Source organism: Xiphophorus couchianus, chromosome 1 (assembly GCF_001444195.1).
Source record: "Xiphophorus couchianus chromosome 1, X_couchianus-1.0, whole genome shotgun sequence".
In the NCBI taxonomy this organism is placed as follows: domain Eukaryota; kingdom Metazoa; phylum Chordata; class Actinopteri; order Cyprinodontiformes; family Poeciliidae; genus Xiphophorus; species Xiphophorus couchianus.
The window spans coordinates 3,084,175-3,101,040 of record NC_040228.1 but is presented as its reverse complement, the minus strand read 5'-3'; the positions used below and the strand labels follow the sequence as shown (position 1 = coordinate 3,101,040).

Genomic DNA, 16,866 nt, shown 5'->3' with positions numbered 1-16,866 from the left:
GGTTAGGAACATGGGGAGAATTTTCTTTTCTTTTGTGTTACCTCGCAAAAGTATTGCATAATGAGTTTATAAATACATCCTGGTCTATTTTGTTTGCAGTCACATTAACAACAAATGTCAATTTTAAAATTACATCTTTAAAGAGTCTAAATAGTAACAACATGGACGTTGTAACGTTGCAGAGCAAAGCAAGGTGTCAGTAGTAGGTTCACACACTGAAATACTCTAAAGTGAGACGCCATCTGAATTTCCATGACAAATGTCCACAAGTCTTAAATATTCTTTCAATGTAAAAAACAACAACATAATTTTGCAATTGTGATGTTTCCCTTAAATAAAAAATTAAATTAAAATCACACATGCTTATTAAAAATCATGGCGGCGACGGATATCAACAGTTACATGACATAAATTCATGATGCAGTCATGGCGCTAGCGGTCATCATCTATCAGCCAATCAGAGGAGACGTCGGCGTCTTACTCAGGCATTGAAGTGACAAACCCCTAATACTTGGGAGCGGCTACATAGGCAGAGTTTTGGGGAAATTGTAGCCGTTGATTTTAAAAAAACAAAAGCTATGAATTCAACACGTTGGAATGGCACACAAACTTTTATGACTGATTGATGCTGTGAGAGCTATGGTGGAAAAAAACAATAACACACCATCATCCACTTCCTACTTCCTGCCTTCGTGGTTATTACTGGTAGTAACATCCCGTTGCTGATCATGTGACTCATGTGATGCGAAAAAGTTTATTTTCTTTGCATTTCTGTAAGATACATCTATTTTGATACAGCTGAAAAACTCTCTCATCCTAGCGCAAAAACCTTTTATCAAAAAACATGGGATTTTTTTGAGATTAGTGTGTTTCCATTAACCAGATTTATTTTTATAATTTCAAGTTGTGCAGTTTTATGGTTAAAATGTAGCCAGCAATTGCATCTTTGTACATTTTTAACTCTTTGGTGCTGAACACTGGTTGAATAATATCGATTCATTAACTGTGTATTCATATTTGTTTGTGTAACAGATTTTGAGATCATACATGAAAACGGCTCTTTATTTACCACTTCTAGACAAAGTGTCAGATGGCGATATCACCTCGTGAAAACAATTCAAAAATAGTCCAGAAAGTTTGGATGTATTTGATCTTTCTTTCTTACAGAAAGCTTCTGTCATGTTTTCGAGTAAGGATGCAAAGCCCATGTTTGACTTCTCTTGCTCTGGCATTTAGCAAATATGTTTGGTGTATTTATATATATAAAAAAAAAACTTTAGATAACTCCCTAATGAGATACTAATATATAATCCTTAAATGGAAAAACCTTACATTGTAGGAGAAAGACTCCAGTAAACGCATGAACTGACTGCTAAATACATTATTGCGAAAACATTTTACAGTGATTCTTTATGACTGTCTTTAAAAAAAAACCCCAAAAAACACTTAGAACATCCTGACCTCAGACTTCATACCACCTTATAAGACATGTGGAATGAGCAGATTATATCAGGGGAACATTTTTGAACAAACAAAAGATTGAACAAACAAAAGAACATCATCTATTTTCCATTCTTTCCACCAGTATGGACCTGCTTTCTGCTTGGACCCTGAGATGGAAAATAAACAGGACTTCCCCTCCTTGGATAATTAGCTGCCTGTCCACTGACACACACACACACACACACACACACACACACACACCCACACACACACACACACACACCTTCATGCACTCTCTCGTCCCCTTTTATTATGCGATTACACGTCCCCTCTATAGACGATCCAGAGGCAGCAGATGAGGGGGAATTGTGTAAATAACATGACTTTCTTCTGCCTCCTCTAGCTTTTCTCTTCATCCCATTGCATCACCCCCCACCCCATCACCCAGTCCTCCATCTTCCTTTCTCTCCATCTCTGCCCCACTTCCCATTTTCTCTCTCTGCTGTCTCCTTGGCCCCATGAACATTTTCAATTTCTGCCTGATCAGCTGCAAAATTGAGTGGATCTGCAGACACACATGCAGACAGAGGAAGACACACACACACAAACACACACACGCAGTGGAGAGTAACATCTATTTGCTGTTATCAGTGTGCAGCAAGACCAGGGGAAACTTGATATAGTCACATTCATCTTCTGTCACAGATGAATTATCTGCAAAACCCTAAATGTTTTGGACAATTGTTCAGCTTGAATCTTCATCTCAGGAGACTGAGTTTTCCTGCTTCTTTTTTAGCTTAACCCCCCACCAAGTTTGTGTGACAGTAAACATCATCATTTCCTGCTTGCACTCTCTTTTTCCTCTTGATTTTTACCCCCGTTTGTTTGGGCAGGCTTTCATCTGACTGTCAGACCCATGTATCGCTGCATTTTCCAAAAATACAAGGCTTTTTTTCACAAATGATTGGATGATGAGGTCTTCGTAGGAGGCTCTAAAGAGGTTTCTTGACGCTTACAGGAGAACTGATTAACGGGGAATTGCTTGGTGGAGCGAGCCATCCAGATTTAGAAGCGGAGATGTCTCGTTAGAGGATGGCAGCTTGGGTTGCTAATTGACAGTGGGTGTGGAGACCCAACTCAATATCTGTTCCACTGAATATAAATACAGGAGGTGCTTCCTTTTTAAAAGAACTAGGTACTTTACACTCTAGACTTTATTGGTATTTTGTGTGATAGACCTACACAAAGTAGAGCATAACTTTCAAACGTGACCTATTATGCATCTTTGAACAGGTTAAAATAACTCTGTGGGCTATACAAAACATGTTCATTACATTGTTCGCACAAAATTATTTTTTGGTAATGAGGTTGTAGTCTCCTCAGTTCTGCTTTAGTTCAGCAGTTTTAGAGCCTTTTGTCACTTTAAATGAAAATAATCTGCTTCTAAGCCACGACCCCCAACTAAATGTTTACACTCACACGTGAAAATGGCAAGTGCGCATTTGTGCAACTGCAGATCATTGAAAAGCAGAAGTCGAGCCTCCTGCATAACCAACAACAATCAGAAGTAGTTTTTGGATGGTAAGTTAACAACAAAACACTTGATACCAGGCTGGGCTTCGGTGGGGTTGCTAGATGAGGGGCCTCCAATGCGAATGTCAAACTACAACTTTGCAAACTACAATTCGAAAACAATCCTGAGACTCCACATTGTTCACAACTCCTTTTAAATCAAGCTGTGATTTCTATGAATATAACAGAAATCCCATACAGATCATTGAAGGGAAATGAGAATTAAGAGCAGGAATGCGTAGGGATGCAATGGCCAGGACAGGGTTCTGTATGTATTTTAGTACAATTTTGGTCTTCCACACACTTGCTGTGTCCTTTACATTGCTTGTGAGAAACTTCAAGCAGATTGCCTTGTAGTTTGCTGTGAAAACAATGACTTTTTTGGCACTCATAGACTTGTTTTATTTGAGACCCTACCGTGGGATTCTGATTGGTGCTGGAGAGAAAATAGCTGTACCATTTAATAGCAGACATGTCACGTTTTAAAAACTGGTTACAGACAGAAATAGAAATTGTGACATCAGTAACCAAAAGCGTTATTCTGTGTGGAATGTTTTACTTTATAATAAAGCAAAAATCTATGAATTTCTAGAGTCGGCCTTGAATTAATTATACAGTTTACATAAGTAGTCGCTTTGTGAAACATCTACAGAAACCCTCCCCAAAGACACACAAAAAAATCAATCAAGTAAGAAGCACAGGATCTCAGTGAAGTGTGTAGAGGATGAATTTGGTTGTCTCTCAGCAGGATGAAGGAAACCACTGTGAAGTCTGCTGCTACAGATGCGGTTCTGTTTTTCCTCCAGATGGAAGCAGGTTGAACAGGCGGCTCGGCTGCTGTGAACCGATCATGTTCTGGGCACAGCCCTGCAGTCCCGGATAATGCAGCGCTCCGTTCTCCGTGTTTCCAGTCGAGATCACTCAGAAAAAACTCCATCTTCACTTCCTGAATGTGCTGCTTTGGTTTATGTGTTGTCTTTACGTCTGCTGAAGTTAGGAGCCTGGTGCACTTGAACATTCATTATTCAAGCAGCAGAAACAAATAGATGTGAAGGAAGAAATAGTCAGATAATGATCAACCCAGTTTTGAATAAATACTTTAAGAGGCTTTGCTGAGGAAAATTTCACACTAACATAGCAACAAGCTAATATGCTGGAGGCAGCCAGATACTATAGGGGAATAATGAGGTAATGCATTTGAAATGATTAAGTCTTCTTTTAATTAAGCATTCTCAAGTTGGTGATTTTCAATTTAAAATTAAAATTTTCTTTCAACTCCCTCAGAGTTAATGTAGATCACACACACAACCTTCTGTTGAAAACAGAAGATTCAAACTACAAAGGGCTCTGAAACCACACATTACTTTACATGCATGAACTTAAGTACTGATCATTTCAAACTGTTAAAAGGAACAGTGTAATGTAAAATCAGTTTGCTTGAGATTTTCAACATGTTAGAATGTTTTTATTTGTTCTTTACTTCTTCCATGCATCTCTAAGAAACCCTTTGGTCTCCATGTCAACCATACAGTGGTGCAAAAACCCCTTTGTGGACAGAGCATCACCTTTTCCATGCAGCTCCTCCCTCTTCCTCACTCAGTTCCTTCAGACTAGCCAGAAGCAATTAGCAAACACCTGGCAGAACTACTTCTGCTGAGCTCATCACACAAACTGCTTTCCAGGTGCTGCTGGACATAAATATTTACTTTGCATACCAAATATTTATTTTACAAAGTACATGTTTAGTTTAGAAATTAAATAGTTCCTAACTAAATGTTTAATTCTGAGCTGAATATGTACTTTGCTAAGTGTACCAACTAAATATTTAGCTTGCAAACTAAATATTTAGCAAGAAAGTTACATGTTTAGCTAGTTAATCATTTAGATTGCTGGCTAAATATTTAATTTGCTAACCATTAAATTTGACTTTCTCTGACAGGCTAAATATTTAGTTGCTGTACTAAATAATTAGATGACAAAATATTTTCAAACTAGATATTTTTGCTCAGACTTTAAAAATTGACTTCCTAACTAAATATTTGGCAAGAAATCTACATATTTAGCTTGCTAACTATAGCTAAATATATTTTAGCTTGCTAACTGTTTAGAGTGTTATCCATTTAATTTGACTTTCTCTGTGCCAGGCTAAATACTGAGTGTGCAACTAAATATGTAGTTTGTAAATTAAATATTTAGGTCTGACATTTATAAATATATGAATAACATTGTGAAAATATGACTATCTTTGTCTGGCTAAATAAATAAGCCATGTTGCTGTTAATTCTTTTACTGTGTAACTTTACAAATGGCACTCCCATACACCTTAACCAAAGATAAACTTCGTTCCATAAATTACTGTACAGATATGTAATCTTCTTTTAGAAACTTATTTTTTTAGGGTTTTAATCCTGTTAGTTGATTTCTGCATATTACTACATTAGAATTTCTGTATTTTCACCCCAAAATGCAGTTAGAAGAGGAACAAATCTGTGATGTATTTCTAATAAATAGGATTTTCCAACTTCTACCGTTGTCATGCATAAATAGCCAAATAGATCTTGGCACAGAAGGGGGGATCCCGACGACAGGAAGCAACAGAAAAGGTCAGGCGTTTGAGTAAACTCTAATGAAGTCAAAACATGGCGCTCGCAACTATATAACCTAGCGCGTATTTACGGTGGCCGACAGGTGCAAATGCGCAGCAAAAGAGAAAACATGCAAACAAACAAAAAACACGCGCACAAATTAAATGCGGCAAGCAAAAAGCGAATGAAATGCAGCAAACAAAAAGAGAGACGCAAACAAAAAAGAAAACACCCCCGAATGAAATGCAGCAAACAAAAAGAGACGCAAACAAAAAAGAAGACACCCCCGAATGAAATGCAGCAAACAAAGAGAGACGCAAACAAAAAAGAAGACACCCCCGAATGAAATGCAGCAAACAAAAAAGTGTTGAAAACGGAAGTGCTCCAGACCACTAGGGGGAGTCAAAGAAAATAGTATTCATTTCTATGGGACCAGATGCAAGATTCAGAGAAAGAAATTTGAAAGAAAGTAAAGGTACGTATTACTATATTTCTTTTCAGATACGCCGTCTTTTATAATATTATAGAATAACAGAATAATTTATGGGTAGCGTGATAGACTTTGTGTCAGTCATACCGTTCTGGGCTCGGTCTCGACTCTTTGACTCCCCCTAGTGGTCTGGAGCACTTCCGTGTTTTTTGTTTGTTTGCATGTTTTCTCTTTTGCTGCGCATTTGCACCTGTCGGCCACCGTACGTATTAGACGTCTGATACAAAATAAAATAGTGTGGAACAAAAAAGTTCACCAGCGCCTGGTGATGACAAAACGAGCTGCACCTTCCTGTTGCTGCTGCCAGGAGCCACCGGCGGGCGGCGCTCTCCTCCTTCCCGAACCACCGCCGGGACAGACCCTGGGAGCGCAGCGTGGCCGCCCGCCGCACACGACAGAGGAGCTGAATGAACTTTAAATCTGCCTCCCAACTTTCCGCCTCTCTCCTCCCGTCGGTCTCTCCCCCCCAACCACCGCCGCCCCCACACTCACTCACCCCCCTCCACACAATCTCTTCCTCTCCCGCCTCCGCCGCTCCGCAGGTGAAAACCCAGAGGCAGATCTCAGCCATGGATTTACTGCGATCACGATCCGAGTGCTGAACCGTCACATCTTTCCACTCGTCCGGATTTCCAGGCGCTTTTTGCGGATGATCATCAGCGTCGTGAGGCGAGATGATGGCTTCAATAGGCGAATTCGACCCTCTGAACACCAGAGTCCCTGCAACTAAAATAGAAGTTACTGTGTCCTGCAGGTAGGAGAAGATTTATTATTATTCTTATATATTCATTAGATAATAATAATAATGCACTTGTCTTAAAGTATGATCTATCTATCTATCTATCTATCTATCTATCTATCTATCTATCTATCTATCTATCTATCTATCTATCTATCTATCTATCTATCTATCCGTTTAGTTTCTTCATTTTATTGATTTCAGTCCAACAGCCAGAGGATCCCCACTGCTCTTCACAGCATGGGAGAAAATATTCAAATATTCCCAGTTTAACTTGGTTCACAATTAATAATCAATGACATTGGATTGTCCTAGAAATCAACACTTTTCTTCCTCCACTGATCAGAAGACAAAGTGACAGAATTCAGCAAAACTCTGCGGGTTTTATCCCCTCCATCTCTGGTCCTTCCAGCATGTCTTCTTCTCGCCTGGCGGTGTGTTCACTGTCTTCCAGCTCGCTCCTGAATTATGAATAGCTGTTGAGATCCTCCTGGGATCTCGGCGAGGTTTGAGACACCTGAGTTAGACGGGGCCCCGGCACCTGGGAGCCCAAACTGAGATCTCAACGAGAGCACATGTTTAGGATTAGGTTTGCCGCTTGTCAAATGTCTGGCTGTATTGTAGTGCAGGGTTCAAAGGTGAAATACCAAATGTGTGCCATGTGATAGGGAATATGATATGCTGAAAGTGCCATAATTGTGTTTTCCACTTTTGCTTTTTTTTTTTTTTTGTCAGACTTAAATGTTTCTGATTATCAACCCGTTTTGAATATCAGGCAAAGACTGCCTGAGTAAAAAAAGTTTCTGTTTTTTTTTTCTTTAACCTGGACATGTGTGAAAAAAATAATCACTCCTCATGTTAATAACTGGTTGTGCAACTCAAAAAGTTTTTCATAACCATCAATGATTGTTTTAACATTTTTATGGAGGAATTTTAGCCCCACTGTTCTTTAAAGAATAGTTTAAATTCAGACAAATTGGATGGTTTTTAAGCAGGACCATCATTTTTAAGCTCCTACCACAGAAATTCAACCACATTCATGTCTGGACTTTGACTAGGCCACTTCTGAGGTTTTATTTTAGAGGTGTTCTTGATGGTGTGCTTTGGTTGAGGTTGCGTAGGATCTTGATGGCTGAATGTTTTCCATCAAGATATCATGATTCCAACAATTATGGCAAGAACTAATGCACTACAGCATCACACCGCCACCACCGTGTTTATTGTCATATTTTTCTTAATGCTGCTGCTTTAGTATTACACAGTGGGATCCACAGCATTTTCACAGGATACTTTCCGTGGCAATGTCTTTTGTCCATCATTTAAGAAAAACAGTATTTCGTTATCTTTATGATAATGATATTAAAATTTCCATGGTGACCTGAAACATTGAGTATAAAAAGCTGTAGGCAGGCAAACTATTTTTTCCTCTGTGGTATTCACTGAACCTCCTTCAAACGGTCCTAACAGATTTGAAGTTCAGTGGAGTAACGGTTCTCGTTTGGCTTCAGTACCACAGCCTTCCTTGAATCGCTTAAATCCACAAATACATGAAACCTCATCCAATAAATCCTTTTAACAGGGTATTATACAATTGTCTTTTTTTTCAAATTCATTTTTTTCCCCCCCAAATTCAAATGTTCCGGTCTTTATTTATCTTGCTACTTTTTTTTATTCTAACCATATTTATTGACCAAAAATCTTCATCTCTATGTCCTACGTCTGTCACAGACACCTTTGTTGACCATCTGTGTTTTTGCGTTTAGTTTTCATTTTTCCCGCAGACATCCGATGGGCCCCTTTAGCAATGCCATGTCAAAAATGAAGCCATTTCTTTACAACTTCTTCCAATATCTTTGTTGACAGAAACAAAACTTTGAACAAACTTTTGCGTGGATCGTATTTAAATGTTCCAGAGTTAGCAGCTATTAGCTTGCAGCTAGCTAGATTCTTCTCCACGTTTTTGTTGTGACTTTGCTGTATCCTTGCACTTCCAAGGAAAAAGAATGGCGCTCCTGAATTTGGTATTTTTTGAATGCTAATCAACTTTGTGTCTGGGTATTTCAACTTTGTAAGCTGCATTTACTTTTAAATATTATTGGTATGAACAAATAAGTAGATTTTCTGTGAGAAGTAGATTGTTAAGTGTTAAGTAGATTCCAATAATTTTTAATTCTGTTCCACAGATCAATCTGTCAATGCATCAATTCACAAATTCTGAACGAAGGCACAGAGGTCCACTGTTGTCTTTTAAAAGATATTATTCAAAATCTCTTTTATTTTTTTGTCAAATTGATTTCAATGACCATGCTGCTGTTGTTATTGCAAGATATTCATGCAAACGTTTGATGCCTTGTGGCTTTTATAATTAGAGGTGTTTTAATAGCAAGATATTTCTTTCATTTAATAAAATGTTTTGATGTGCGTTGAATGACAGTTTATTTAAAATTCCTCTGCTTAAAGACAAGGCCCACAACATCCACTGTCATCTACTTGTAATTGCAACAACAGTGGAGAACATTTTGATCTAAAAAAAAAAAAAAAAAAATCAAAGGACACAAAGCCTATTATCCCCTTTTTGGAAAACTTCACAAAACAGAAAATGTTTAAAAATTCTTTAAATCATTGCCTAGAAATGTACTAAGCTACCCTGATCCACTGAAAGATGTACAAAAACTTCTAAAGACAAGATTGTGCTTTAATGAGCACTTTAATGTGTCTTATTACTTGTGAGAATGTCTCCGGATCAGTAATGAGAACTTATAGTAATATCCTGACAGAGTGTTAGAGGCGCATTAACGCCTCCAAGTTTTAAGCGTCAGAGAAGCAGCCGGTGGAGATCATTTGTTGCTGTGCTTTTTAAAGATGGTGGCTGATTTTCTTGTAATATGGAAGTCAAGTTTCTTTTGTCACATGCGTCCCACGTTAAACTGATGTGCGATTAGAGCACCCTTAAAAGTAATGAAAAATTTTAATTAGAGAAATACAGGTTTGTACAGTTTTATGATACACTAGTACAACTGGCAGCTGGCATTTTTCACTCATAGTAAGATATCTTCCTAGTGTTAAGTGGGATAATCTGCCAGTTGACCTGGTGCTTTTTCTATATTCAAGAATTGTTGACTTAATTCTTGCTGAAAATTTACTTGTTACTTTTGCCTTACTGAAAGTGTACTAAGATATTTAGACTTCTTCAGATTTGGTGTCCTTGAAGTGATTCTGTTAGTTTCTTCAGGCCCTAAAATGATTGAAATTTCCCCTCAAGATGAAAAAAAATCTCCTGTTCTCACGTAAAGTGTGAGAGGATGTAAATTGTCTTTTTTACTACTACCTGTTTCAAAATGTGTGGGCCTTTTATTTTAAATCACATTTCCCATGTGAAATGCTGCCAAATTGTGGATATCAGTGGAGTTAAATTAGTTCTACGATTGTCTTTTATTCCAGCTTGGTTTTAATACAGTTAACTCCACCGCATTACTGACATTGACTTGCTTTTCTCTGTGGAACAAAGCCAGTTTCATCAGCTCCTTCCGGAATGTATTATTGGGCCTTTGTGATAGCCACGTTTTATTTAGTTCAATACTGCACTCATTTCATGGAAACGCATTACACATTCTTTCTGATGGCTGGTTCCCCAGAGTCATTTTGTGGAAACATCTAAATCTGCTCATGACCGCGCTTTGGGGGCTTAGCCAAGGCTTTTTTTGGGGAACTCTCAAAAAATAGAATGAAGAGAAAAGATCCAAGTGGAATTCTGGGAATGTTAATGAATGGATCCAACGTCAGAACACAGTGAGGAAAGTCAGAATGACCCATTTTTACTTACATTTCTGCTTTCTTTTTCAGGAGTCTGCTGGATGTAGATACATTCTCCAAGTCAGATCCTGGTATGTGTCAATATTTTTATTCTCTGAACTTCTTATTTTTATGATCTATGTTTGCAGATGTTTTACCCTAAAAATCTTTCTTAAAACAGCATTGCTCTTTACCTTATTTGTGCCCGCATAAGACATAATGAATGGTCCACTTCTCGGGTCAAGATCTTAAGAAAAGTGAGGATGTGAACTTTAGCATGTAACAAAATGAACCGGGACTAAAACTAGAGCAGAAATGTTTCTCATTCAAAAGTTGAACTGACAATTAAATAGACAACATTGAAGACAACTTACATTAATCATCAGCGCAAGTGCCACAGTGCTGATTTTGCGCTTTCATTTTGTAAAATTCTGTTTTTCCAAGGTGGCATCATGAAAAATTAATAAATAAATAATACAAAATAGATGGGAATGTTTGAATTTTGTTTGGATTTTCTATAAGTCCTGCACAAGTCAATGAAAAATACTTCAAAGAATGTATTTAGCAAGCTAGCTCAATATTTAGTATGAAGCTAAATATTGAGCTCAGTGATAATTATTAAGCTTGAGGCTAAATTTGGAACTTAGCTTACAGCTAAATACTTTTACTCTAAGCTAAATACAGCTTAAAGCTTTTAGCTGAATAGAGATATTTAGATCTAAGCTAAATATTTAGCTTATATCTAAATAGAGTCTGAAGCTTTTAGCTAAATGGAGATATTTATCTCTGAGCTAAATATTTAGCTTGCTAACTAGATATTTAGCTTGCTAACTAAATATTTAGTTTGGAGCTACATATTTAGTGTGAAACTGTGACATTTATAAATGAATGAATAACATGTTGAAACATGAACACCTTTTTTCTCTTATGTCAGGCCATATAACCCAAATTATTGTTGTTAATGGTTAACTGTGTAACTTAGTAACTAGCCCACAATAGACCAGATTCTTTTCGTAACCATCAGTAAATGTCTGGCATAATTACTGTGGGATGGTGGACCACTCTTCTAGGGAAAATTGGTTGTTTCGGCTTATAAATGATGCATTTCTGAAACAGTTGAGGTCCAAAATTTAAGGTCAATCCAGAACTTTACTCTTAGCCCTCTTAATAAATTCTAAAAGCACTGTGAATGTGTTTTGGGTCAGTTTCCTGTTTCAGCACCCAATTTTGTCCAAGTCCAACCATCTAGCTAGTTGGGGTGGCGGCACAAAACCTGGAGGAAGGGAACATCCAGGTAATGGGGTGAAGGTGTGGGCCCTGCTGCTGGCTAATGAGGCTGAAACTGATAACAAATTCACAGCTTCTGACCCAGAGCTAAAATAAAGGGAAAGTTCACTGCTTTTTGTTATACCCTTCTGTATATTTGTAGATCGAAATGCAAAATAAAAGCTAGACTAGAATCTTCACTGAATATGAACATGGTCTGAGATTAATGTGTGAAATCACAGAAAATGTAGTTTCAGGGCATTACAGCTACGTTAGAATGAGATAAGAGCAGACAAAACATGCTATTCTGCAAGGATTACCAATGATTTAATATATTGCTTCATTTGTGAAACCTTCACTCTGTGGAAAAAAAAAAGAGAAAAAGAAAATCAGGGGAATTCAAGGTTTTCAATACTGCAGTCTGGACTCAGTTCACTCACCATGGAAGCAAAAAGGAGGAACTCGTTTTGGGTGGCAGTCATGTGACAATAGCTTGTATATGAATGAACTGACAGGCTCTCAAAAAGAAACTGTTTGGACTTTCCAGTAGAACGCTTTGCTTTTTCTGATGAAAAGCCTCGAAGCATTTCAATGTGTCAATTTGTGAGTCCAATTGAGGACAATTTGTGGAGAGATAATGTATTCCATAGTGTGAGATTTGCAGAGATGAAGATACTGTATAATTTGATATGAACCTCTCTGTAGGGTTTCATCTGATTCAACAACAGATTCAGCTTTCAGGATCTTTCTGAACATGTAAAGTTGTTTTTTTATGCTTTACCCTTGTTAAAGGTGAGTTTGCTATTCCTACACTTTGGTTGTTTTTATCCAATAAGCAACAATGATGCAGATCAATTCTAGCTTCCATCTCCCGTTAACTGTCGGTGTAACACAACAATCTGACTCTCCTCACTCATCTTTTCATTGTTATTTGCCACTCTGAATTTTTGACCTCAGTACAAGGCTGTATAACGAGATGTTGTGAACCAAGTAACGCTCCATGGGAGAGACGCTTTCACGCAAAAATAGGTAATGCTGCATCATGTAACGTTAACGTGTTAATCTTTTTAGATTAATCGCAGGCATTGACGTTAGGCCTGCCACAGTAACAGATTTTGCTGGATGATAAATTGTCTCAGAAGTTATCGTGTTACATGATAATATTGTTGTTTTGAGACCATCTTCAAGCAATATAATGGTAATGGATAAATAATGCAAGAACACATTCTCAAAGATCGATGAATTCATTAAATTCTAATGAACATTTAACACTGGAACTGGAAGATATCTTAATTATCCAAAATAAACAAAACAACAAATAAGTTAATTAATTAATTATTAAGTCTCCATAAACAAAACTGTCTTTAAAAAACAAAGGCTACTTGAGATCAAAACACCAGACTTAATTCTTTTATAATCCAGTTTTTTGTAGAAAGAGAGAAAAGAGAAAAAACAATAAATCATGCAAATGGAAATTATGGAGCTTGTTTAAATTTATTATGCAATTAATTGATGTGTTGTTTACAGCGACAGGCCTAGTTAACATGTTACCATTCACAGCCCTAATAATATCACATAAAATCTATATTATTTGTATAAATTGACATGTTTTTCTGTGGGGAAAAGGCCTTTGGAAAGAATTCATTGTAAACAGCTGAACCCAGTCAGACTGTAGTCAGAAATGGATCTGTATGAGTCTTTACAGTTTATTTCTTGATTGAATTGTTTGATTGTGGATCAGACGAGATGTGAGTCTGATGTTAAACATTTTCTCATAAGTTTTTAAATATATTTTTGACTGGATATTTGGGCACACCGCTATTTTCTTTTAATCTGTGAACAGAAAGTCACGGCGACTGCTCACTCTCTGCACCTGCCAATCTAAACGGCTCTATTACCAGTTTCATGCCTTCTTCCCTTTCGGCCTCTTGACATCAAAGCTTTCTGCCGACTAATTTGAGCCCAGCAGCATCCGAGCAGATAAGTAGTGCCGAGCGACTCCGAGTCCAAAGGGCACAGATTTGCAGGGAGGAACGATGCGCCGCAACCCGACAGACAGTCGAGACTGAAATGAGTTTCACAAATCACAGCTGGAGAGCACAGCTGTCTAAATCCCTGGTCTTGAGGCTCGGGTGGTAATGTGGGTGACGGATCACAGATGTGAGGGCTGCCTGAGGAGCTACTGGGCTCCAACCAGTACAGACAGGAAGAAGTGATGCATGAGTCTCAACATCGGTTCAACTTCAGCAGATGTTAGGGGTTTTGCTGGTCAGTAACAGGAACCGGTTGGAGGGCTCGCCAAAGTTTCAGCCAACAGAGTTCACAAACTGTATCTGAGGCCAGTTGAATCTTTTTTAGACAATATAATGTTGACATAATTAGAAACAAATCCATCTAGAGAGGTATGTGGCTGGTTTCTCTGGTTTATGATCTGCTAGAACTGGTTTTAAAACATTTTTCTGTACTCAATTTTCAAAAGAAAAAAAATCTAATTTAAAGTGTGCGAACTTTAAATTGTTTATATCATGAAAGAACCAAGAAGGTCAATTATACTTTGTTTTATTGATCATTTTCACACCAAGTGTTGGACTGTCATGAACCATTCCAATAAAATACACAGAAAAAGATTAGAAGTTAGGATATGTTTGCGACGTAGCTGGATCTGAATGTATTCCTGTCTCAAGTTGTGCCATTTTAATCGTAACTGGTGGAATTTCTAATATATTCTACGCTTCCTGCCAAGCCTTCATCTGACAATATGCCCAGCAGACTCCTGGAGAACGCTGAAACGAATCTCTTCCTGGAACTTCCTCTTTAAGCATCGGATTGAAGTTGTCCATTTTGGTCTCGTTTCTAACTGTACGTCACAGGTGGTTTCCCCAAGTCAGACCAGTTAACTGATTTATTTTCCTCTCACAGCTGCTCCCTCTGCCATGTCTCGTCCAGTTTTTATCGCTGCCAACTGCCTAGGTGTTTGATATTCAGCTGCAAAGATGAGCGAGAGCAAATGTCCTGGCAGGGAGAAGGAACAGAGAGGAGACTGCACTCGGCTCTCAGTCGTCTTTTTATCCTCCCAAAAATGTTTTAATCAAAGTAATCAGAGGTACATCTGTGGCAGCTCCGCTGATTGTCGAAATTCTAAATATAGAGACTTCAATAGTCAGAGAGCCAAAATAACGGAGCATGCAATCAGGTCAAAAGAGTGTGTCTTGCCATGACAAAATTGCAGGTGATTTAATCACTCTCTTCCGAGCTAATAGAAGGCCCTGAGTAACTGGGTTAGCCGCGCCGCGGAAGCATCAAAGGAGTTTGGGAGATGTTTTTCACTGTTCGTTTCCATCTTTATGAGATTTCTCCAACATATAACGACTTCTTTTGATGAATAGAAGAGGTGGGGATAATAATAGAAAGGCTTTTGATGAAAAACACACTTACTGAGCTCAAAATAATCAGCGAACTTCTTGTCAGTGGATTCATAATGTCTGCAGTGGTGGAACAGTGCAAAAAGTCCCAGTGAAGTCGCTATCAATTTCAAAGTTTAGCAGATGTGCTTGTGATCATTAAATAAACCACCTGGTTTTCATCAAATGGCTTCACACATGAGGAAACCGCTGCTGTGAATACTGCGCCTGATGATGGAACGTCTTGAAACATTAATGACTTCATGATGAGAAATAAAATTTTACAAAGGAGGCTTGAGGACATCCACGATTGTCGCCAGTTTGTAAGTTTGTCGTCATTGGCGGCATGGGTGAGTGAACGGATCTACAAACACAGCGAGGCAAAGAAAAGCAGCAACAAATCCGCTTTAGTTCAAGAAACACATCACACTATACTATTGTTTGGGACATCTGAAATATTGTTTGCCTGGAGAAGAAAGGTGTTTAATATTGTGAGCCCTGTGAGGCGTGAGCAATGAAGCAATAACTACCCTTCTTTCATGCATGTTTGAGAAATCCTTGAATCTCCCATGGCAACCTCTCAGTGGACCTCACACCGGCTTTGAGGACGAAGCTCCTCCTCTGAAGTGGAGTTTTCAAGCTTCTGTATTACATAGCAGCCCTCCTCCGTGATGCCCCCCCACACCTCCCCTCAGTTCCTTTAGACTAGCCAGGAACAATTAGCAAACACCTGGTGGATCTGCGCATCTGCTGGGCTCATTATAGGAACTACTTCTAAAGCTGGTAAAAATGTTATTAAAGGGTTAATAGAGGACCATGCTGTAATGGCGGCTTCAGAAAGAGCAACTTTCTTAAAGAGACAGAGGCTCAACTTCAAGGCGTTAAATTATGAAGTCAGATTTCTTTTAAGTCATGTGATATAAGAAGCGTTGTTATGAATACCGGAAGGTAACATAGTTATTTGATTGTGATATAAAATTCCACTATGTGGCCATAAAAACATAATAATGTTCTTTTAAATATGAAAGCAATGTTCCTAAAAACTGAGCAGAACAAGGAATCCCACACCCTTGATCCCTGCACAGTCTCACTATTCAGAACAGCAGCACATCAAGGCACACACACATTTGAGTTACATAGGTCTTGATTTTGCACAACATTACCCTCATTTTCAAATTCATGTAGCACACATTTTTCAATTCACCAACACACAAGTGACTTTTAGTAACTTGAATGTAAAGTATAAAGATCGCCTTTGTAGGAATGTTTATCCTGTCCGAATTTTATTCGGCCTTGCCATCGGTCATAAGTTTTATGTGCTGTGTGTTTGTGTCGCTCATTTGTACAAAGCTTTGCCACAAACCTAGACTCATCTCTTCAAGTACCTCTTCTTATCAGATTTACCGTCGTTTAGAGTTTGTCCTTGGTGCTGTTGTAAAATTTGGTCTAGTCGTTGTATGAATTAACTTTGAGTTTCTCCGACACTGCCATTAAATTACCTCATGCTTCTGTGTGTCCGCCCACACATGGACGAAGGATGTACAGCTCCAATCGATGTATTCTTCTTTGTGAAGGGAA

The 16,866-nt window shown here is 38.3% G+C and overlaps 1 protein-coding gene across 1 annotated transcript in view; it reads left to right on the top strand.

The window, feature by feature from the left end:
* The first annotated feature begins 6,447 nt into the window (after positions 1-6,447).
* Positions 6,448-16,866, top strand: part of LOC114146765 (copine-9-like) — an 88,202-nt gene continuing 77,783 nt past the window's right edge. Inside the window, exons 1-2 of the mRNA XM_028021142.1 lie at positions 6,448-6,844; positions 10,673-10,713. Of these exons, the coding sequence (XP_027876943.1) occupies positions 6,765-6,844; positions 10,673-10,713 (121 nt within the window). The 5' untranslated portion in view covers positions 6,448-6,764. The remainder of the gene's footprint in view (positions 6,845-10,672; positions 10,714-16,866) is intronic.